Genomic DNA, 23,642 nt, shown 5'->3' with positions numbered 1-23,642 from the left:
CTATTTTAAGACAGAATCAGATGAAATGTTCAAAAGCAGTATTTGACTTTTCAATTTAGAAGATTTTTTTTAACGTTGTTTAAAAGCTTTTATTTATTTTTTTAATTTAGAAGATTTAAATAGTAAAATGTATTAAGCTGGTCAGAAGCAAGAATCCCTACCGTCTACTTAAAACTGAAAAATATCTTTCCTTAAACTTTTTTCATTTGTGCAATTTGTGCAATACTGACGATCAGCCCCTGAGCACTAATAAACTAAACACTTGGAAAATCTACTTCTCTAATCCCCAGTGCTAGCCTATTCTCCAGTGACTGAAACTGTTTGGGTGCATAAGAATGTGTGAGATATATGAAAAGGGCCTCAAGGATAGCTTGCAATTAGAAAAATTCTTGTTGTAAGGAGAAGCATACAAGTTATAAAAAAAACTAAGTAACAACAACAAAATCTAGAAGCTTACCAATTGACCAACTGACCTAACAATCTCTTAAGCAACCTGAACAACCTAGAACAATTTGTACATTCTGGCTGCTTAAAGCTTTCAAACTGTTAGTTCCAAAGAAACCTAATCTACTTTTACAGAGAATAAAGTGGTGAGCTCTCAAAGCTATCTTATGCAATATGTGCAAACAAAAGGCATTGCTCAATTTAAGGGATCCCAGGGACTGAGATGTTCTAACACCTGGATTTGAGTACCTACTACACCCTAACAATGTGCTAGTAATTGAATAGTTCATTTACCCAGGGCTTAATTATTTAAATCATCTCTGCCACCCTGCTTCTCTCTTAGCTTCTTTCTGAACCCTTACTGAAATATTTAGTGTCTGGAGCTGATAATGTTCAAAAGAAGAAAATATATCAAACACTGAAATGGGTCAATTTTATTCCTGTCAAAATTAAAAGTGGGGTATAGAATGATAAAATTCATTTTTAACAAGTCCTTTATTTAACAGCAGTGGTTCTCAACTGAGGAAAATTTTGTTCCCGAGGAAAGCACATTTGACAGGGACACTCTGTGGTTTCACAAACTGCTGGAGAGGGAGTTCTCTGTGATCTAGGGAGCAGAGGCACCAATATCCTATAATACACAAGACTGCCCCCATAGCAAAGCATGACCTGGCCCCAAGTGCTAATAGTCCTGTAATAAAGAAACCTTAAATGAGACAAACTTTTATGAAATGGGGAGCTAATTATCTGTATTTTACATATAAATAACTCTTGGGGAAGTTTTACATTTGAAACCCTACTTACATACCGGAGACTAGGATGAAAAGGAGTATACTTTCAATCTTGTGAAACCCATGGGCTCTTAATTCAACTTATACACATAAAAAACTGACACATTAGTTCAGAAATCTAACAATAAAACAAGGAATTTAAGAATACTGGAGTTTAGGGCGCCTGGGTGGCTCAGATGGTTAAGCGTCTGCCTTCAGCCCAGGTCATGATCCCAGGGTCCTGGGATTGAGTCCCGCATCGGGCTCCCTGCTCCTTGGGAGCCTGCTTCTCCCTCTGCCTCTCTCTCTCTGTCTCTCATGAACAAATAAATAAAATCTTAAAAAAATAAAAAATATATAAAAAAGAATACTGGAGTTTAAAAATTTTAGAGAAAAACACACAACTGTGATCAAGACCATACCCTCATAGGAATGGTCATGTCAGTTGTTGAGTTTTTCTTTTTTCCCCTATAGTTCTGGATAGTCTCAATTTTAAAGTAGGATTGATACTGGAAAATATATTCCCTACATCACTCAAAATGAAAAACACAGTTTAGTAATTTTAAGAATTAAGGAACCTGAAACATATCAAATAGACTATTAAATGTTCATACTATGTGAACCAAGGCCATGGATTTCCTGAAGTTTAATTCCTCTGAACTACAAGCAAAATCCATTCTAGACATATTCTAAACAAGTTTTTATTCACTTAAGGGTAATGAGCTTCATTATTTGAGTACATGTCTTTTTTTTTTTTTTTTTTTTAAGATTTCTTTATTTGAGGGTGGGAAGAAGGCAGAAGGAGAGGGAGAAGCAGACTCCCCACTGAGCAGGGAGCCCAACTCCGGGCTCCATCCCAGGACCCTGGGATCATGACCTGAGCCAAAGGCAGATGCTTAACCAACTGAGCCAGCCAGGTGCCCCTATTTGAGTACATGTCTTAAGGGAAAACAGAAACCCAGCTTTTTATTGAAATTTTCAATTTGCAATGATTTTTTATATAGCCAGTTTCTGAAGTACCAAATTAATTACTTAAATAATTAAATTATTATTTAAATTATCCAAGTATTGATTCTCCTTCTTAGTACCATACTACACTCTGCCTTGATATAACTAGACTGAATGGTGAAAAATATCTGTAAATCATATAACTGATAAAAGACTTATATCTAGAATTGAGATGTATTACAACTCTATAAAAAGACAATCCAATTAACAATTGGCAAAAGATATGCCAATTTTTCTAAAAAAGATTTACAAATGGTTAATGAACTCATGAAAAGATGCTTAATATCATTAGCCATAGGGAAGTGCAAATCAAAACCAGATGAAATATCACGTCACACTTACTACGATGGCTATACTAACAAAGACAGATATCAACAAGTATTAGCAAGGATATGGAGAAACTGGAACCCTCACACATTATTGGTAAAAATAGTACAGCTACTTTAGAAAACAGAATGGCAGGGGCACCTGGCTGGCTCAGTGGGTAGAGCATGCAACTCTTGATCTCAGGGTTGTAGGTTCGAACCCCATGTGGTGTAGAGATTAAAAATAAAATCTTTAAAAAAAAAGAGAGAGAGAGAAAGAAAATAGTATGGTAGTTCCTCAAAAGGTTAAACACAAATACCATATGATCCAGCAATTCCACCCCAAAGTATATGCCCAAGAAAAAATTGTATGTCCACACAAAACTTACCCATTATGTTCACAGCACTACTCATAATAGCCAAAAAAGTAGAAAAAAACCTGTGTCCATCAGTGAATAGATGAACAAAATGTGGTATATTCATACCATAGAATATGATCTGGACAGAAAAAGTACTGATACATGCTACAACATGGATGAACCTTGAAAACATGTTAAGTGAAAGAAGCCAGGCACAAAGGACCACATACTGTGTCTACATGAAATGTCCACAATAGGCCAATCCATAGAGTCAAAAAATAGACTGACAGTTGCCTAGGCTTGGGGGTAAGGGGACTGATGGAAAATAGGGAGTGACTGCTGATGGGTACAGGGTTTCTTTCTGGAGTGATGAAAGTGTTCTAAAATCAATTGTAGTGATGGTTTGTTTAGTTCTGTGAATGTACTAAAACCATTGAGCTGTATCCTTTAAATAGGAATGTAAATTATATCTCAATAAAGCTGTTATTTAAAAAAAAGATAGTTATGAAGTTGCCACATGAAATCTGAACCATTACATTTTTTAAAACTAAAAACTTCAGCCTTAAAATTTTATAAATGAAATACATTCAAGCCTCAATATTTATAAATGTGACATATTATGAATAATTCAAGGATAATACATCTTTGCTAAACTTTTGTGAGACAGCACCATATAGTATACATTATATACTAAGAAAATTCTACAACATGCCATTTCTTGAAATTTGTTAGTTTGATATCAAAACTAACTCCATAAAATGGGTACTGTTTTCCTTTACATTTTCAAAAAAGCAACTTACCAAGGTAACATATTGACTAAGTAGGGAAACTAGTTCATACCCAGTCTGATTCTAACTCATTTTCTTTCCCCTGAACATGCTGCCTCCCTAAGAGGAATAAGCTAGCAATCAGAAAACCTACATTCAAGTTAAAGTCTGAGATTGTTCCTTCCCAGCTATTTGCCCACTTTGTTTTTTTCTTCAATAAATCCAAAAGGATTACTAATAAGGATCAAAATGAAATAAAAAACAGGACATGTTTTTTGTATACTATAAAATTTTATTATAATTATTTTTATTATTTAAAATAAATTTGATTTTCTAATAATAAAAATAAACTTTAAATATTAGAAGAAACATTCCCATAAATTAAAAGTCAGAAGTTAAAATTGCCACCAGAAGAATGGTCAGAAAAAGGCTTGTCTTTACCTCTGATACTGTCAGGGTTCCCTTTATCCTTACATAACAGAATTTTGACCTCTAAAAATGCCTGGATGGTAAGACTGTATATAAAAATAGAGCTACATGCTTTCAGCCATCACTACACCATTAAACCACATGGAAACCAAAAAAGCATGAGGGAAAGAGCAGGATCACTGTTTTCTCACCCAGAATTATAACTAATAAAAGCAACAATTTTCATACCTCTACCTTCAAGTTTAGGATTTTGAAGATTAATCAAAGAAATCACATCAACTCTAAAAGGCTATCACAAAGCGGTTCTATGAAATACTCTGATTTAAAGTCATTTTTTAAAGAATGTTCATAAAACACTGCTGCACAATAAAAACAAAACATAACAATGTTAGTTAAAATTCACTGAGCACTGGGAGCACTCTTGATTTTGGCTTGGGTCATGGTCTCAGGGGTCATGGGATCCAGCCCCATGGCAGGCTCCATGCCTGTGTGGAGTCTGCTTGTCCTTGTACCTTTCTTTGGCCCTCTGCTCCCCCACCCACCCGTTTGCTCACTCAAGCTCTTGCTCTCCCTCTAAAAAAGAAAATTCACTGAACACTACACCCAAAAAACAAATAATCCAATTAAAAAATGGGCAGAAGACATGAATAGTCATTTCTCCAAAGACATACAGATGGCCAACAGACACATGAAAAGATGTTCAGCATCACTCATCAGCAGGGAAATGCAAATCAAAACTATAATGAGATATCACTTCACACCTGTCAGAATGGCTAAAATCAAAAACACAAGAAACAACAAGTATTGGCGAGAATGTGAAGAAAAAGGAACCCTCTTGCACTGTTGGTGGGAATGCAAACTGGTGCAGCCACTGCAGAAGACAGTATGGAGGTTCCTCAAAAAATTAAAAATAGAACTACCCTATGATCCAGTAATCACACTACTGGGTATTTACAGTAGAATACAAAGACACTAATTCAAAAGGATATATGCACCCCTATGTTTATTGCACCATTATTTACAATAGCCAAATTACGGAAGCAGCCCAAGTGTCCACTGATAGATGATGGAGAAAGAAGATGTGGTGTGTGTGCATACACACACACACACACACACACACACTGGAATATTATTCAGCCATAAAAAAAGAATGAAATCTTACCATCTGCAACATGGATGGAGCTAAAGAATATAATGCTAAGCAAAAGAGAGAAAGACAGGTACCATATGGTTTCACTCATATGTGGCATTTAAGAAACAAAACAAAGGGAAAAAGAGAGAGACAAACCAAGAAACAGACTCAACTATAGAGAACAAACTGAAAGTTACCAGAGGGGATGTAGGCAGGGGGAGGGAGAATGGGTGAAACAGGTGATGGGGATTAAAGAGTACACTTATCATGATGAGCACTGAGTATAGAATTGTATAGAATTGTTGAATCACTCACTATATTGTACACCTGAAACTAATATAATACTATGTTAAAACTGTATTGGAATTTAAAAACTTAAAAAAAAAAAAAGGAAAAAAATTCACTGAGCACTTACATGTCAAAAATTATGCTAAGAGCTTTATATGCTTTATCTTATTGAATCTTTACAATAGCCCCTTAAGATATTACCACCATTTTATAGGTAAGGAAACTGAGAACTATCTTTCTAATAAGTGACACTGAGGTTATAGAAATAAGGAACATGGTATTTGAAACTCTCCAGTCACCCGTCCACTCAAAACATATGGCACTCGTAGGTAGCCAGGCACTCATCTACACACAAAAATGATGAATCAGAAGCCTATATACTCTACTGCATTATACTCTACAGACACAATTTTTGCTTAAAAAAGAATAAAGATAGAGAAATGTCTCTACCTTGAGCGTGAGCTCAGATTCAGAGGTGTCCTGGGTAAAGCCACAGGAACAGACTGTGTCAGGCTGTGGGGCTGGTGGTGCTATAACGGGAAGGACATCACGTTGTCTGTGCTAGTCCTGGCCCCTGGACTCCTATTCTAAGCTATGTGGAGAAAGATGCTACAAATCTACTTCATGTTCCCATGAAGGAGTCCAAGACACAGAGACATACTTATGTGACACAAAATGAGAAAACTCATGTCTTCAGAGTAAAACACAGCTCAGTTTGAAGCACTGTTACGATTACAAGAAATGCAGTCCTACTCTGGCAGCTCCAGATTTTGCAACTTTAACACCCGAGGACATAAGCTGGGCAAAACGGCAGAAGTTAACAGAGGAAATTGACCAGACACAAACAGAGGAGTGGAATGTGAGAAAACTGAGTTTCTGCGGAACATTTTGGAGCCTTTGAGAAATAACCGGATGAGGTAAAGGATGATGAAGGTCCTACTTCAACAACAAGGGCCAAGAATCAGCGACTATTGTTATTTTCACTCTTTCATATCCATAAAAGTGGTGGAAACTGGAAGGTATTAAAAATAATTGGAAGGAAATGCCAGAATTTTAACAGGTCTATCTCTGGGTGGTCTAATTTCAGGTGATTGTTACTGCCTTTAAATTTCTGTATTTCCCAAAAGTCATCTACAATGAACAGTGTTATTTTACAATCAGAGAGTAAAAAAGGTTTCTACCTCAACCATTCAATTCTAGTAATATAAAAATGCTATTTTAAGATTTTCAAGCCAACACCAAAATCTGTTTCTCAGACCTCTAGACAGCTACATCTTGTTATATATGCAAAGTAACCATCACTCTTTTTAGGATTGGGAGTATATTTCATTATGGTTATACATTTCAATCAAGACAAAAGAAACTAGAGGCGCCTGGGTGGCTCAGTCAGTTAAGTCAGTTAAATGTCTGACTCTTGATTTTGACTCAGGTTATGATCTCAGGGTTGTGAGATCGAGCCCCGCATGGGACTCCACACTGTGTGTGGAGTCTGCTTAAGATTCTCTCCCTCTCCCCTCCCAATTTACACGTGCACTCGCTCTCAAAAAAAAAAAAAAAAAAAAAAAAAAAAAGATACCCACCACATTTATTTATACCCCATTACATTTACTGTGTGGTTTTTAGTTCCCCCGTATTTTAATATCTTGTTCCAAAGCAGGAAGTTCATTTTCATTGGCAGACCAGTCTTAAAACTTAGGACTAGCAGACCTAAGCAAACACAGTATTACTAAAGATGAAGAACTTCTGAGCTATACCATGAACCTCATCAAATAACTTATATAAATCATCCACTGTATACATGGTTGTGCCGTTTCTCAAGCAGCATAAGCTAACTTCCTAAAGTAATCAAGTCCATAATTGTTAAAATGTTCTATAGCCTGTCTTTAGAAATTCTTAGGTAATACAGAAAAGATCATAAGTATCTCTGTAAACATAATCTTAAAGCCCATTTCATATTAAGATCGTTTTTTAAAAGCAGAAATAAAATCTGAAGCATAATATCCCAGCTATTAATTCTATACAACAATGTTTACTTAGGAAACAAATATCAAAAAAACTGTTTTGGATACTTGACAAAGCTGCAGCTTCTTAACAGTGTTCATGAAAAGTATGTTTTCAGTAATGAAAAACTTTAAATTCAGTCATACATTTCAAAAACGAGGTCACCTTCTTACCTGGAGATTTGATGTCCAGCATAGAGGAGCAGGGCAGTCAAAAAATACAGGTAAAGCTGAACCAGATGCTGCCTGGGCAAGGTTAGTAGCACAACACTTAAGATATAACCTGTAGTAGAAATAAAAAGAAATTATATATAAAATACGATTCTAATTTAGTCTCCCAATTAATTGAAACTAAATTTCCAATTAGTTTTCAACAATTTTGAGGACTTTTACTTCACTACCAAAATAAGTTTAATACAGTAAAAATCACTATGGATTATCTGTTGAAAACAAAGCATTTTTCACTTTTTTTGTAGATTGTTCTACTTTATAATCAAAACAACACACAAAGGTACAGCAGGACTCCTCTCATTATCTACCCTTACTTGATGTCCACTTATTTGTTCTACACCAATTCTCTCATTCTCTAGTCCCAGAGGAAGAACTGTCCTTAATGTCCCTCTCTAATGCTGCCTCTTCCACTTGACTCAAGGTCTTATTTTTCCAACTCCTAAACACCCTCTTTCTCCTACATCTTCCATCATCCCCGATACCAGTGCTCACCTATTTTCAAAGGATGTATAGGGCTCCTCCTCCAATCTTAAAGAAAAACTTCTCTTCGTGCTGATTTTTCCTTTTTCTATTACCTATTTTTCTCATTCCACTGACAAATGTTATAAACTATCTCTACCAATGCTTCCATTTTCTAACCATCCACTATTCCCTCTTTATCCTCTACAGTCTTCAAACTCTGCAGAGCCCTCTTTACTCTTCCACTCTTAAAAACCTCAGAAGTCAACAACTGCCTACTTGTCAAATCTAAAACATCCTGCTTATCCTTGTCCCAGAACCTGAAGCAACAACCCTCAAAACTGGCTCTGTGGATTTTCTTTAAACCTCCAAATTCTCCCCTCCACTTTCTTTTTATTCCCCCAAATGAACATAGGAAATTTAGTCCCTGAACAACTGTTTTTCTCTCTATAAAGTATCTAGCTCAAAGAATTTATGTTTTTGCTTCAAACATACCATTCCAAATGTATGTTATCAACAAAGTTACTGAGAATCTACCTACTACACATACACAAAAAAGTAATCATTTCTTATTCTAAGCAAACATCTCATATCTCACAATGCCAGAGATATATACCACTTAAATGTTCTCATATACATGTACAAACTGAGCCCCCGCCCTCATCCCTCAACAGGCTAGCTCACCGTCTTTCTCTCCTAAATCCCACTCACTCTGACTCAAACCCAAGTCATCTTTTCTGTCATCACCAAGTCCCGCTGAGTCTTCCCCAGTAAGTCTCATGTCACCCTTCCTTTCCAGTCCCTATGCCCCATCCCAGTCCACTCTGACAGGACAGTATACTGCTATTCTTGCAGTCTCTTTCCACCCTCATCCATCCTATACTTCAGTACACAACCATCCCTTTCATCTAGACAACTCTCTTGCTCTAAAACCTCCAAAAATTCTTAACTTTTCAGTCTGACACTCTAGGTCTTGCAAAATCTGGTTCTAGTCTAATCTTCTAGAACTATTTTCCACTTATTAATGAGTCTTTATTAGGGCATGGATATCCCTTCTTAGTACCCAATGCTCCTCTCACGCTTAAAGCTAAGGAATCAATCATGCTTAAAGCTACAGAAATAGGAGCAATATGCTAGGGACTAAAGAGGTAAAATCCAGATTTCCTATACACATCCTAACTTTAAGAACAATCCAACAGAAACTAGAGATAAGTATTTCTATTTGCTTTTAATTTCTTAAAATAATTTTTCCAATTTATTTTGTTAATCCCTACCTCAAAGGACTTCAGAGGTATTTAAAAGTATGTTTACTATATTAAGCAAGTATGTTTAGTGTTTGTGGCTAAAGGATTCAATCTACTGCATGAAACATCTCCTTAAATTCTCTTTTAATGAACTGTCTTTTCCTTTCCAGATATTCCTATTTTTCCCTTCTCATGCACATCTCATAAGACAGCTGCCAAATCCTCATTCTTTCAATTATCCAGTCACTCAACCAATTATTACATGCAAAGTGTGACCCATATGCATTCCTAGACATGGTAGGTCCAAAGAATAAAGTAATCACAGTTTAGGAAAAAATAAACATGGACAAAAGTATGATACAATATTGGTGCTACAACAAACAAGTATTAGAAGGGCTATGGTTGATTAAATGATTAAGTTTGACCTGGACCTAGAAGGCTGAATGGATTTTTACCAGGCTAAGAGAAAGAAGAAGCATTCTAGGAAAAGAAAATAGTAGGCATGAAAACCATTAAAAAAACAAAGGGTATTTTCAGGAAACAATAAACTCTTAGGTTACACTAGAATTTGGTGTAAATAAAAAAGTACTAGCAGATGATGCCGATGGAACTATCGCCTCAATAACGTACACAATAATAAGGAGCTCAGACTGGGCCATCAGTTCTCAAATCCTTTAGATACACTTTAGGTGAGGTAAGAAGACAAAAAACAAAACAAAAACCCTATGCCTCACCTATACCCCCATTTCACATTCCAGCAGAAAAGTAACTCTGTGATAACAACAAAATATATCACACAAGAAGATTCTTAAGCAATTATGAATTCTGCTAAAGCAAGAACAGTATGAATTAGTTATCTGAACTACAACATGTATATAATCTATTTGAAAAATAAAAGCCAAAACCACTGCTGACACAAATATGCATCACTATTCACTCTAACAAACCACAACAAACTCAACTGATAATGATGAAGCTAACGCAACAGTAATTTATAATTAAAACGCAAGACCAGCAGCATTTAAAAATGATGACCTACCTAAAATAACATTAATGAATGCTCCTAACAAAATGTAGGAATTTCTGCTATTTAAGGGTGATTTTAGTAATGGGGAAAAAGAAATGAGGACGTGGAATAAATCAGCAGCTTTGGTATGGAGTTAGCAGGGTCAGCTATGAGATATTTAAGTTAAGTCTTAGTGGTGATCTATGGGTGAGTGGCTGAGAACAAGGAAGTGAAGATGATTCTGATGTTTTAGCCTGGGTAGTAATCAAGAGGATAGCTTTGCTATTAAGATAGGAAACACAGAGGGGCGCCTGGGTGGCTCAGTCGTTAAGCGTCTGCCTTCGGCTCGGGTCATGATCCCAGGGTCCTGGGATCGAGCCCCGCATCGGGCTCCCTGCTCGGCCAGGAGCCTGCTTCTCCATCTCCCACTCCCCCTGCTTGTGTTCCCTCTCTAGCTGTCTCTCTCTCTCTCTCTAATAAATAAATAAATAAAATCTTTTTAAAAAATTAAAAAAAAAAAAGATAGGAAACAAAGAGGAGGAGGTTTGAGTTAAAGTAAACATGATGAGTTCAGTGACCATAAATTGAAGTGTCTACAGAATATTTAGGTGGAGATGTCTAACAGTAGTTAGAAATTCATTCAGTATCAGGCATTAGCTAGGTGCTGGGAATACTGAGATAACAGACAACCCCATTCCTACCTTAAAGGAGCTCACAATCTAGTTAAGAAGGTAGACAAGCATAAGGACCCTTAGAATGCAGAGTAAGTGCTATGGAAGAGGTATGAACTGGGTGCCAGGGGATAATAGAGGAGGAACAGTAACAGACAGACTAGTGGTCAAAAAAGCAATGGAAAGTGGAGATAGAGATTTGCAGCCAAAACTATGTGCGATCACACAAACAACAAAAGATGAAAATTAAACACAAATTCTGGGCCCTGTCAACACTTAAGAAGTCTAAAGAAAAAAGCAAGAGTCAGAAGGAATGGTCTGAAAGTTAGAAGAATCCAGAAACACCGTCCTGAGGAAGCAGTCAACAACTTCATAAACATGGGAAGGTCTGCAGAATGAGGACACAAATGAAGCTTGAGTTTTTACATTTTAGGTCAGTCACTAATCATTTTAGTGATTGCAGTTTCAATGGAATTATTCTCATATCTACTCTTCCCTTTCCAACTTCGACAAGGCTAATTCTGGCTCTCAGTACCTCTTGCCTAAAATCTTTTTTTTTTTTAAATGTTTTTTATTTATTTATTCATGAGAGTCAGAGAGAGAGAGAGAGAGAGGCAGAGGCAGAGGGAGAAGCAGGCTCCCCGCCTAGCAGGGAGCCCAATGCGGAACTCGATCCCAGGACCCCAGGATCATGACCTGAGCCAAAGGCAGACGCTTAACCATCTGAGCCACCCAGGCGCCCCCTCTTGCCTAAAATCTTAACTGGTCTTCTTACCTCTGGTTTCTCCACCTGCCCTCCCCTCCCCAATTCAGCAGTCTGTACAATACTACCTAATCACTTTTCTTAAAATGCAGTTCACCTGCTCTAAATCCTTCACTGACCCATGACTACATACCAAATTAAGTGTAATACCTAATATATGTACTCAGGTCTTTTCACAAATGGCCCCACTCTGCCTTTTCAATATTATTTCTATTTCCCTTTTTATATTCTACATTTTGCAAAACAGTTCTATAATTAACATTCCACCAATTATATTTAAACAATCACTTCTTTTTGCTGTTCTCAGAACCCACACTGGAAAGCTTCCCAATTTGAAAGTACAATTATATTCCATAAACATGAACTTTAACCACACCCTACCTTGATTTTTAAGCTCTTAATAACAATTAAAGGATATAAAAGGGGGAAAAGTCACAATTGCAATAAAAAAAAATCTAGGAATGAACTCAACAACAAATGCCCAAGACTTCTATAATGAAAACTTTAAAACACTCCAGAAGGCTCAAAAGAAATCTGGAACATAGGGAGGCTCTCTATGTCATACATAGAGAAGAGTTCACATCTTTAAGCTATCTCTTCATCCTAACTTAAACTAAGTAATTCTAAAGTTCACATAGCAAACAGTATCAGAAAAACTCTGCAAGAGAAATAAAAACCAACGAAGGGACTAAGTCCAGACAGTAAAATATAGTCTAGGCATTCAATAAGACCACACATTGAAAGAACAAGAAAAAATATTCAGAAATGAAACCAAATAGATGTGAGAATTTAGTATATAATAATCAGTCAGGAAAAGTTGAACTATTTAACAAATACATGGAGACTACCAGATAGTTATCTGGGGAAAAAAAATTTTTACCTCTAACACAATGTACATGCAGATAAAATCCTAAGTGAAGCAAAGATGTAAATAATGAAACAAAAATAACGGAATAAAACATGATAGAGAAGTCTTTTCTAATGATTGAGTCAAAATTCTAAGTTATAAAAAAGGAAATTCAACCACATTAAAAACAAATTGTGCATGTCAAAAAAAAAAATCATAAACCAAAATCAAGACAACCAAAACTGGAAAAAATAATTTCAACCCAAATTGAAATTCAACCCAATAATTTCAACCCAAAGGGCTAATTTCCCTAATGTATACCAAACTCCACAAATCAGCAAGAAAAGGCTACAATCCACAGGAGGCCAGCCTAACTACTCTGTTGGTGCTGTGTCTCCCTTCAGCTTGAGCTGTAGCCCCAATAAAGCCTTGCCTGTGCCTTTGGGGAAAAACAAGGGGGGGGGGGGCTAAAATCCCATAGAAAAGTGAGCAAGGGACACGAACTGACAACTCTCAGAAGAGGAAACACACATTTTTCTTAAACATGTAGATATATACAATCTCACTCATAATAAGAGAAATACAAATTAGAACTAGTTAGAACATATCCATTTTTCACCTACTGGAGTAGCCAAATTTAAGAGTTCGGTAACATTGTTTTGATAAGGATGTAAAACTGCAGGAACTCTCAACCACTGTGCAAGTACAAAACAGTAAAACCCTATGGAGAGCAATATCGATCAGTATTACAGATATGTATACTCTTTCACCCAGAAACTTCACTTCTAGTGATTTATCTCAAGGCTATATTTGCACCTATCAAAATCATAGCTATATAAAATTATTTAGTGCAACACTAAATGAAAATGCAAAAAAGAGTATTTAGTTCAATGAATTATGGTATAGCCATAAAAGGATACTATGCCACTACAAAACAGAATTGGGAGGGCTGGGGGGAAAATAAGGCCTTAACCATTTAATCAGAATCTTAAAATTTGGCATAACAGAAAGTGTCAACATAAAAACAGAGAACAAAGCTTTATTTCATGAATATCTAAAAGCAGTAGTTATGGCTCTGTGATACATCATTAAGTTAAAACAAACAAAAGGTCAAGAACAGTGTATATCATCCTATCATTCGTACAAAAAGGAAGACATACATTTATAACTACATATTTAATATCTTTATACTGACATAGGTACATAAAAACATGTCTAGAATTTTCCACAAGGAAATAAAACTAGCTACTTGCTGGGGCCCAGAAAACTTAGTGGATAATGACCAAAGAGGAACATACTTTTCACTGTACACTTCTTATGTTTTGATTTTAACATAAATAAATGTATAAGTACATTACTAATTTTTAAAAGTAAGAATTTTAAAAATGTACTTAAGGGTGAAATATGGTAAACTGGAACATTATGTAAACACTACTTAAATACTTTGACACAGAAGTTACTCTAACCAAAAACCTGTTCAAGCTGAAAATGTCTATGTAGATGGTGTAATCACTGAGCTTATTCTACCAAAGCATGTAGTAAGTGTATTTAAGAAGGCTCGGTTGAGTTCCTAAAGTTATAAGGCAGAGTATGAACTTCAATGTATGAGAACCCATTCAAATTTCTAAAATTAATGTTTCTGGTTATTAGGCAGCTGCTTTTAAAATAAATATTTCAGTCTATTCAGAAATAATATATGTGATAAGCACATTTTTTTAAACCACAGTGTGAATTACTTTGCTGATTAAGCTAAACATCTAAGCCAAGTACCGAATTGTTCTTCTATAACAGATTGGAATTATTTTCCAAAAATTGGCTAACATACAAAGCCTTTAATAAAGGGCTGAGAATTATAGTGTTTTGCAGCAAAAAAGAACCTTCTCATTTCACAGAATTTCCCAAGGTAGTGCCACCTAAGAGAGATGAATTTATTGTACCCAGATGTTCTGCTTCTAGTGTGTTGCCTTTTCTACTATACCATACTTCTTCCCACAATGGCTTACTTGGGAATCTCTTAGAGCTGTAAGGGGTTTTCAGGGCTAAGCTCTGGAACCCAAAAAGTCCTTCTACAGATAAAAATAAATCTCACAGAAACAGGACAGACCCTTCACAATTTTATAAAACATATACTTGCATGGGCAATTCTAATAATAAAAATATTATTAAACCACTATAGTACATCATTCAAACCACATCTTGAGTTATACAATAGCAATGTCAAGTGAAAATATATTATTGCTATCATTACATATAAATAAAAAATTAACCTAAAAATTAAGGATCTTAACTTTCATTCTAGATAAATTTTTATGTTTCCTTCCTGTATTTCTTTTTTATTTTTTTTTTCTCTTATTTTTTCTAAGATGTTATTTTTAAGTAATCTCTGCACCCAAGGGGGAGGAGCTCGAACTTACAACAACCCTGAGATCAAGAGTCACATGCTTTACTAACTGAACCAGCCAGGCACCCCTCCTGCATTTCTTGACTTTAACTTCTTTAACCTCTCAATATTGCTTTTACTGTTAACTCCAAATCATATCAATTATATTTCAAGGAGTCTTTTTTTAAAATATTATAAATGTCATTTCCAACATTTCATTTAACTGAAATAAATGCCTTATGTTCAACTGATGTTAATGTTCTGGAACAATAAAGAATGTTGCATTTAAAAAGCTTTCTGAATTACTAACAAACCCCAAAACAGACAAATTAGAACAGGCCAAATGTCTGGAAAGGTAGTTCTCATTATTTTCATTTTATCATATTAAAATCTAAAATGTTTCCTTCTGCTTTCTAGCTTCATCCAGTAAAATAAATCCAACACTGTTTTCCTCTAGCCCTAATAACTCATGCAGTGGTAAGACCAATTACACTACAAACAAGATTCCTAAACATTCATCAATGGCTGTATCACTGTCATCTCAATGTAACCAAATTTCATTTCACTCAAATGTAAAAGCCTACAAAGACATAATTCAGAATGCCCACTAAAAGATTAGAAAAGGTAATGTAGGGGTGCCTGGTGGTTCAGTGGGTTAAGCGTCCGACTCTTGATTTCGGCTCAGGTCACGATCTTAGGGTCGTGAGATGGAGCCCTGTGCTGAGTATGGAGCCTGCTTAAGATGCTCTCTCGTTCTCCTTCTGCCTCACCCCCCACGCGTGCTCTCACTCTCTTAAAAAAAAAAAAAAAAGAGAAAAGGTAATGTAGACACTTACCTACATAATGCATATTAAGAGCCAAATACTTATACTGGAAAAGAGGGTTGTTACTGAGGCTACTTCTTTGGATCTGCTGGAAGAAAGAGCTGACATCCCATCTGTACAGGACATCCAACAGCATGATGCTTGGCACCCTCAGGGCCACATTTAACACTGCTTCCAGTTTTTCCTTTGCAGCCATGTTTTTTCTTGGAGCAGACCTAAATTCAGGAGACATAATATATAAAATTAAGTCACATCAAATAGCTTTTAGATATCCTCTTATGAAGCTAAAGGATTGTCACAAACTACACAAAAACTATGTAACAACGTATAAAACTCTTTAGCCACATCTACTATTTCCAGGTATTCATAAAATAATCCTTGTATTGGGTTTTCACATGGACTCTTTCAGTTCTTCCCAATCTGATTAAGTGTTAAGGCCTCAAAATTTATTTTTAAAAAGCTTAACTCCAACTCTAGGCACTAGCAATAAAACACCCTAATAATACTATAGTTTTTGTCCAATTAACTTGAAAGGAAAAATTCACTCCTATAAAATTGAGATTTATGTAGCCCTTTAAAAAGAGCAAATTTTAAGTGGTTATTATATGAAAAAAACCTAAGCTATTCAATAAAAATTTGGTAACTACACATTCAGTTTGCAGCATCTCACAGTCTATCCTTTTCTGTATTACTTACAACCAAAACTGAAGTACTGAATTTATATGATATAGATATAATTCAGAGAACTCATGATACAGATAAAGAAAACATAGTTTGCAATAGTGTTTACTTCAATCATTAAAGTTAAAATCTCCATCTGAAATTCCCATAATCTGCCTTCAAAGTGGGGAAATAATGCTTATCAAATTCTTCCTGTGATTCACAGATATGCTGGCACAAGGAAGAAGTCAGGCTTTGGAATCTGCAGCCCCTGTCTTTGCTCAGCTGTTGATGAGCTGTAGGAGTAGAATAAAAAAAAAAAGGGGGGGGGGGAGGAAATGAAAGATCTCCAGGACAATCCATTATTTAAAAGGACAATTCTGTGCAACACTGCTTTACATGATACAGCTTTAAATTAATCCAAAGAATTATGAGAATAAGGCAAACAGAAGTGGGTTAAAGACAATTTTAAGAGTAATGATAATTCTGGATTGTTGGCTCTGACAATATCCTTTTAAGAATTTTGCTGAGAAAGCTAAACAAATTTTCCAGCTTTGGCAGTAATTTCAGAATAACAGGACAAATGAAAACATTTATTTCTGAAGAAAATTACAGTGACAGATTGGTATGCTATGGTTAAATATTTGTCAGTATTTCCATTTTACCCTCTAATTTTCATAGCTTCCTAGTTCAGTTAAAAAAAAAAAAAAAGACATTGGGGAGGGATTTAAAAAAAAGGAGTTCAACTCGACAAACCATTATTATAAGTTTCTCAATCACTGAAAAACTGATTGTATTGATCACTGAGTGATCATATATCATTCCCATTACTCGGAAGTGATATATCCTAAGAATGCAAAATAAACATTTTCATAAATAAATACTAAATTCTGATTACTTTAATGAACTAGACCACTTTAATAATTTTCCTACATAAGAAAAAATACTGTGAGAGAATCGAAACTGAATGTTGTATCCTAATGGGAAAAAAAGCACTGAAAAAGAAAAACTCTAATCAACATTTATTGCAAATTACAGCATTCAGAAACCTCAATTTCTCAAAGCTCATATTATTAAAAAAAAAATCTTGAGAATACACCAAAATATCACATTAACATCCTTTCAATAGTAGGGCTAAGGTGATTTTTATTCCCTTCTTTTTCTATTTGCCAAATGTCAAATATCCATTATTGGGAATTAAAAAAAGAAATTCCTTTGTAAAAAGTGTTAATACATCTAAGCTATCTAGATAACTAAGGAAATATACTTACGGTCAAACAGATAACTTAGTTTGGTTTATTTCAAAGTACATAAACAGATTTTTCTCACAAACCACCAGTCGTGCGAAAGTCATCACAGACTGAGATAGTAACATCACCGACAGGCTTTATACTAAACGGAAAAGTAACTCTTTTCCCATATTCTAGAATCCAATATAAATCACTATTGCTTTTGTAGGGACTACTACTGAGTTAATACTTGTGGTCTATATTTCTTTCATCTGACTTGGAGCCTTCCCCTTTTTTAATGTCTTGCTTTTTTTAAATGTACCCACTTTCACCATTTTTTGTAGCTCTCAAAAGGGTAAAGAAAAAAAATTTAAACTAAACAAATAACCAATCCTGCATCAGAAATCAAGATCTGAACAACTAGAGGGAAAAAATCTCCCTAATTCTTACAGAAGATCATCTCTATTACAAAAGAGGGCCCTTAGCAGAAGGAACAAATTCCCTCTCAATTACCACTATTCCTGCCTCACAAATAGAATAAAAAGAAAATCCTGAATTCCTAAAGCTCTCATTACAGAAGAATATCGGAGATTGATCCCCAAATTCTACTGTATAGTAAATCCAAGACTCAAATGTCTGAATTAAGGAGGACCTTGGATAGAATGAAATATGCCCACTTAGTAACAACTCTACTGCTCACTAAACATTTCACCTATTTCTGTATGTGAGCGATATTTTAGCAAGTCATTGGCAAGCTGGCCCGTATATGGACACGGGGGAAACAAATTCAATATATGGAAAACTAAATATAAAATGCTACCCACAAGGAGCACCTGGGTGGCTCAGTCAGTTAAGCATCCAACAGGATGTCAGCTCAGTCTTGATTTCAGGGTCATGAGTTCAAGCCCAGCAGTCGATGTTGAGCTTACTTAAAAAAAAAAAGTCTAAAATGCTACCCACAAAAGCTGTGGAAATACCAAAAAAAAAAAAAAAAAATCCCCCCCCAACTTTATAATTTTGAACCTGTCTAAAGTGTAAGGGCCACATGATAGGGTGATCACATCACAAGTAAATACCGCATACTATACTCCAGCACCTCACACTAAATTAACATCTCAACACAATGTGGAAACATTTATCTTGTTTAAAATCACTAAAATCGGGTGCTTGAGTGGCTCAGTTGTTTAAGTGTCTGACTCTTAACTTTGGCTCAGCTCATGATCTCAGGGTTCTGAGATCCAGCCTAGCATGGACCCCGCACTGGGCTCCCCACTCAGTAGGGAATCTGCTTGAGATTCTCTCTCCCTCTTCCTCTGCCCCTTCTCCCCTTCTCTCTAATAAATAAATCTTTAAAAAAATAAATAAATAAAATAAAATCACTGAACTCATTCACATTTGCCAAGCCACTCTATTAGAAGCATGAAGTAAAAATGGAGATTTCTCTCCTGGGGTAAAAAGATTGTATTTCTATGATGTTTGGTTCAAGCCTAATTTATTTTTTTCCGAGATTTATTATCAGAGCTAATGAGCATATTCCAGGTCAGAGGAAGCGTAAAATTCTCTTAAAATCAAAACAGTACTAGATAATCCTCAAAAATAAGCAGAGGAACTGAAAGCAAAGAAAATTTAAAGCCCTGATACTCCTACAGCCAAATATATAAGCTATTTCCTGCCCTGTACAGTTACACAAATTTTCTCCTACATCAAAGATTTTTATATTTCCTCCTTAAGTGTTGTAAGAACTGGGAAAGTAATATGCCAAAACAACCACCTCAGAAAGTAATGTAAACTAAATGTGACTCAAAATTAAAGATGGTTGGGGTGCCTGAGTGGCTCAGTTGGTTAAGCGACTGTCTTCAGCTCAGGTCATGATCCTGGAGTCCCAGGATCGAGTCCCGCATCGGGCTCCCTGCTCGGCAGGGAGTCTGCTTCTCCCTCTGACCCTCCTCCCTCTCATGCTCTCTGTCTCTCATTCTCTCTCTCTCAAATAAATAAATAAAATCTTTAAAAAAAAAAAATTAAAGATGGTTTACACAGTGGGACAACTTTAAAAAAAATCCTTTCCAAAAACAGCACCACAATGATTTCATTAAATGACTTTCCCAGGCTTGGAAACAGCAATCACTACTTACACAGTACTGTCCTGTACAAGCATAACGTTGCACAGTTCACCATTCATATTTGTGGGTTAGGAAACACAGGAGTCTCATTCTACACTTTCCTGAAAACACTGTGTTTTGGTTTTGAATATGAAGAAATCAAACAAATCACCCTGAACAATTCAGAAAATGTACATTTTTAAAGTCATGGCTTGTCTGTTGAAGAATTACCTTAAGAAAAAGAAACAGAAAATTCAATCTTACCAAAAAAAAGGATATTCACATCTCCTAGATAAACTCCTTTAAAAAAAAAAAAAAAGCAAAAATAAGAAAGCTGTATGATCCAATTTTAAATTCAATACAATAGAAAATTTAAGGCTGGAAGTTTCTACACCTTTTTCTCCCATCAAAAGAAAAAAATCAGTTTTCTTTGTCCAATCCAACGGAAAAAAAAAAATTCTACCATCCGCTAAAACCAATCTCAAGAAAGGTTTTTTGTCTGTCCATATGTTAGGATGGTAAGCCCTGAAAATGTTAGAGGGCAAAACTAGAGGCTAAAATCGTAAGTAAACTCAGCCCAAAACTGAGATACCCGGGAGGAGAACGCACTTCTTACATAAGCATTGGCACATGTTTTATATATAGCTGGTCCCCCCCACTCCCACACTATTGCTACCTAACTTTGTATGTACCTGATTTCCACATAAACTACTAGCAATTCTGTGGTTTCTCGGTATCTCCAAAGTGGCAAAGATACGGAGTCCACTCTGAATAACCGGACCATCTTTCAACTCTTAAAGGACCAGAGCGAGGGAATAAAAACTGCTATCTCTGCCATTGGGCGCTCAGCCTGGGTCACGACTGCAGCACCGACAGCTCATCCTTTGGGCATGATTCAAGATTCAGTAGAACGGCACAGTCCGTATTTTAAAAAATAAAGACACACAGTCCTCTCCTTTCCTTTCAAACTAGTTTCCTGTTTACTGCAGACTGCGATGCAAAGCCATCCATTAATCTCTGATGCCTTCTCACTGCAAAGCCCCCTTCCTCTCTCCCCGCACCTCCTCCCCCGTCCCCCCCCCGGCGCGCGCGCGCGCACACACACACACACACACACACAACACGCCCTGCCTGCTGATCTCAGCTGAGTTTGAACTATAGTAACCCCAACCAAGCTCGCTGCAAAGCAGGCAGCGCAGCAGCAGGGCCGCCGCGGGGCTAGGGGATTACGTTCGCAAAAAACTCTGCCAGTAGAGAGGCCCGTGCCAGGGAGCTCCCCTCTTGTCTGGCTAAGGGTGCTGGCTCCGCGGCGCCACGCACCAAAAAGCTTTCAAAGACAGACGCGGGCGAAGTTCATCATCCCCGAGCAGCAAAGGGACTCATTCCTAAAGGGAGGGCAAGGGTCTCGGGTGGAAAAAGCAGAACAGGAGTAGGGTGGAGAAGGGATGGCAGACGAGAGAGGAAGCGATGGGGACAAAAAGGAAGGGATGGGGAGCGCTCTCACGGCAAAACAGGGCTGACAGATGGGATGCAGAGCAAATGGGCCCCTATTCAAAGTATGGCTTGGCAGGCCTTTCCGCACCCCCAAACAACCTTAAACCGCATAAAAAGAGGGAGGAGGAGGCTGAGTAGACCAAAGAAGGATAAGTCAAAAGAAAAATGGGAGGGAAGCTTGGAAGCAAAGTGGACAAAGACGCAAAGGACGGAAAGTTGGGAGTGGAACTGGAGAAAAAGAGCTGGAAAGGAGCAGCTAGGAAACGAGTAGCTCAGGAAGGGGCTTAGAAAAGGCCTCGAAATGGGGTCCTGGGGAGGCGATGGGGCAGAGCTCAGACAGAGGGCATCTTAGGAATGCCAGGATAGGTGAGGAATGTCTCCAGGAAGGTGAGTAGTTGGGAAGGCGGCGCACAAGGCCCGAGAGCTGGGGGAGGGGGCTCTGTGCGGGGCCCCGGGAGGGGAAGGCAGAGTCGGAGAGGGCCGGTGGGGGGCCAGGAGGTCCGCTGGAGCGACAGACGGTTAGAAGGGAGGGGGCGCAACGGGTGAAGAGGGGATGGGGACACCGCCGACGCTGGGAGGAAGGAGGGAGGTGAACCGAGGCAGGGAGCTCCCCTCTTGTCTGGCCCCGGGGCGAAGAGGGAGAAGAGGAAGGAGCGGGCAAAGGAGTGGGGGAGGGGAGAAGGGAGGATGTGCGGGGGGCGGGGGGGGGCGGGGACGCGACAGGATGAGAAGAGGCCGGCCGGGGCGGACGGCTCGGTCACCTCGGGTTGTGGCCTCCCTCCCGGCAGGGCTGTGCCGCCGGCGGGCAGGCGGGCTCCGCAACTCGCCGGCTCTCTCGCCCGCCTTCCCGTTCTCCTCCGGCGGCGGCGGCGGCGGCGGCGGGGGACGGGATGGCGCGGCTCACAGCGGCGGTTCCTCCGCGCCGGGCCTTGGTTGCAGCGTCTTGGGAGGCGGCGGCAGCGGCGGCGGCAGCGGCCCGACCCGTGCGGTCACCATCGTCCGCGGCGGCAGGCGCTCGCGGGCCGAGCCCCTCAGCAGCCGGCGGCGGCCATGGCCTATTGCGCTCGCTCCTCCCGCCCCCGGCGCTCTGCGGCGGCCGCTGTCCGCTCTCGCGCTCTGCGCCTGCGTGCGCCGCGCCCCTCCCCTCGACCCCGCCGCGCGCGCGCGCTCCCGCGCTCACTCACAATCGCACCGCGGGGTGGTTCCCGTGCCTCCCTCAGTACGTGGGCGGGAGACATGCGCCTCCCGCGGCCCACGCCGCCGGGCTCAGGCAGCTATGGAGACGCATACAACGCCGACACCTGCACGCGCACTGTGACACGCGCCATTCTGACACACGTGTGCTCTCACACTCCTCAAACACCGGGAGCCACAGGCGCTCACACCCACACTCACCTGCTGGGACCACGTGGGAGAGTTGGAGGGGCTGATCCTCGCTCGGTGCAACCGCAGTAGCAATGATGCCAGAATTTTTTTTAACTCCCTCACTGACTGGACTAGACTGTCCGTTCCATGGCGTCAGGGACGAAGTCTGTGATGGCTCAGCAATGCCTAGCACAGAACAGGCGCTCCAGAAGCCTCTGTTGAATAAGTGAGTGGATGCATGAATAAATGAATTGAAAATGTTCACTATTTTTAATTTTAAATTTTCGCTCCTTGGTTTAAAGAATTTGTTCAAAGATTTTTACTGTAGTATGAAGTTAAATGGTATTTGTTTCTTTTGGTTCAAGTTTCAAAACAGAGATTAGTGTATACACCCCCTTCCCAAGGGTCCCACTGACCAGCGTTCTTACCTTAATTTAAATGTCAACATATCTTTTAGGGCAGAAACTTCCCCACTTCCCAAAACAAAGCCTGAAGCACGTCGTGTGTGCACAGAACAAAACAAAGATGTTGCTAGTCTTCTGAGCTTTGGCAGGGATTCATTCCCCAGTTTTTCTAGGACCTCACGGAATCTCCACAAATCCCTCACCCCCACCTGCCCCCCTCTCCCCGGAAAAAAACAAACAAAAAAACAAAACCCTACACTGTTCCTTGCTGGGTCTTTGGTTAGTTCCTGGAGAGCCAGTCGCTACTAGAAACCAGTCTGGCCTTTGATGTTGGCAGCGACTTCTGTACACAGAAGATACACACCCAGTAGGTAAAATGTTGCAACTATACTGGATCAAACTGAAATTGTGAAACCTCAACTTTTGCATGTTACAAGAGAAATTAATGTACTTTAATCTAAATT

At 38.4% G+C, this 23,642-nt stretch overlaps 1 protein-coding gene across 3 annotated transcripts in view; it reads right to left on the bottom strand.

The window, feature by feature from the left end:
- RNF145 (ring finger protein 145) overlaps window positions 1-22,527 on the bottom strand; it is a 54,442-nt gene extending 31,915 nt beyond the window's left edge. The window contains exons 1-4 of one of the 3 annotated variants that reach the window (XM_064596599.1): window positions 22,171-22,526; window positions 20,180-20,215; window positions 15,940-16,142; window positions 7,677-7,785 (exon numbers count right to left, since the gene is read on the bottom strand). In XM_064596599.1, coding sequence (XP_064452669.1) covers window positions 7,677-7,785; window positions 15,940-16,123 — 293 coding nt within the window. In that variant the 5' untranslated portion in view covers window positions 16,124-16,142; window positions 20,180-20,215; window positions 22,171-22,526. Of the gene's footprint in view, window positions 1-7,676; window positions 7,786-15,939; window positions 16,143-20,179; window positions 20,216-22,170 lie in introns of all 3 variants that reach the window. The other 2 variants (XM_064596600.1, XM_045901978.3) reach the window with 2 other exon arrangements.
- Window positions 22,528-23,642: the final 1,115 nt, after the last annotated feature.

The sequence above is a fragment of the Mirounga angustirostris genome, unplaced genomic scaffold (genome assembly GCF_029215605.1).
Source record: "Mirounga angustirostris isolate CCGP_5_RB_7025 unplaced genomic scaffold, mMirAng1.0.hap1 SCAF_7, whole genome shotgun sequence".
In the NCBI taxonomy this organism is placed as follows: domain Eukaryota; kingdom Metazoa; phylum Chordata; class Mammalia; order Carnivora; family Phocidae; genus Mirounga; species Mirounga angustirostris.
This window is presented reverse-complemented; position numbering and strand designations above follow the sequence as displayed.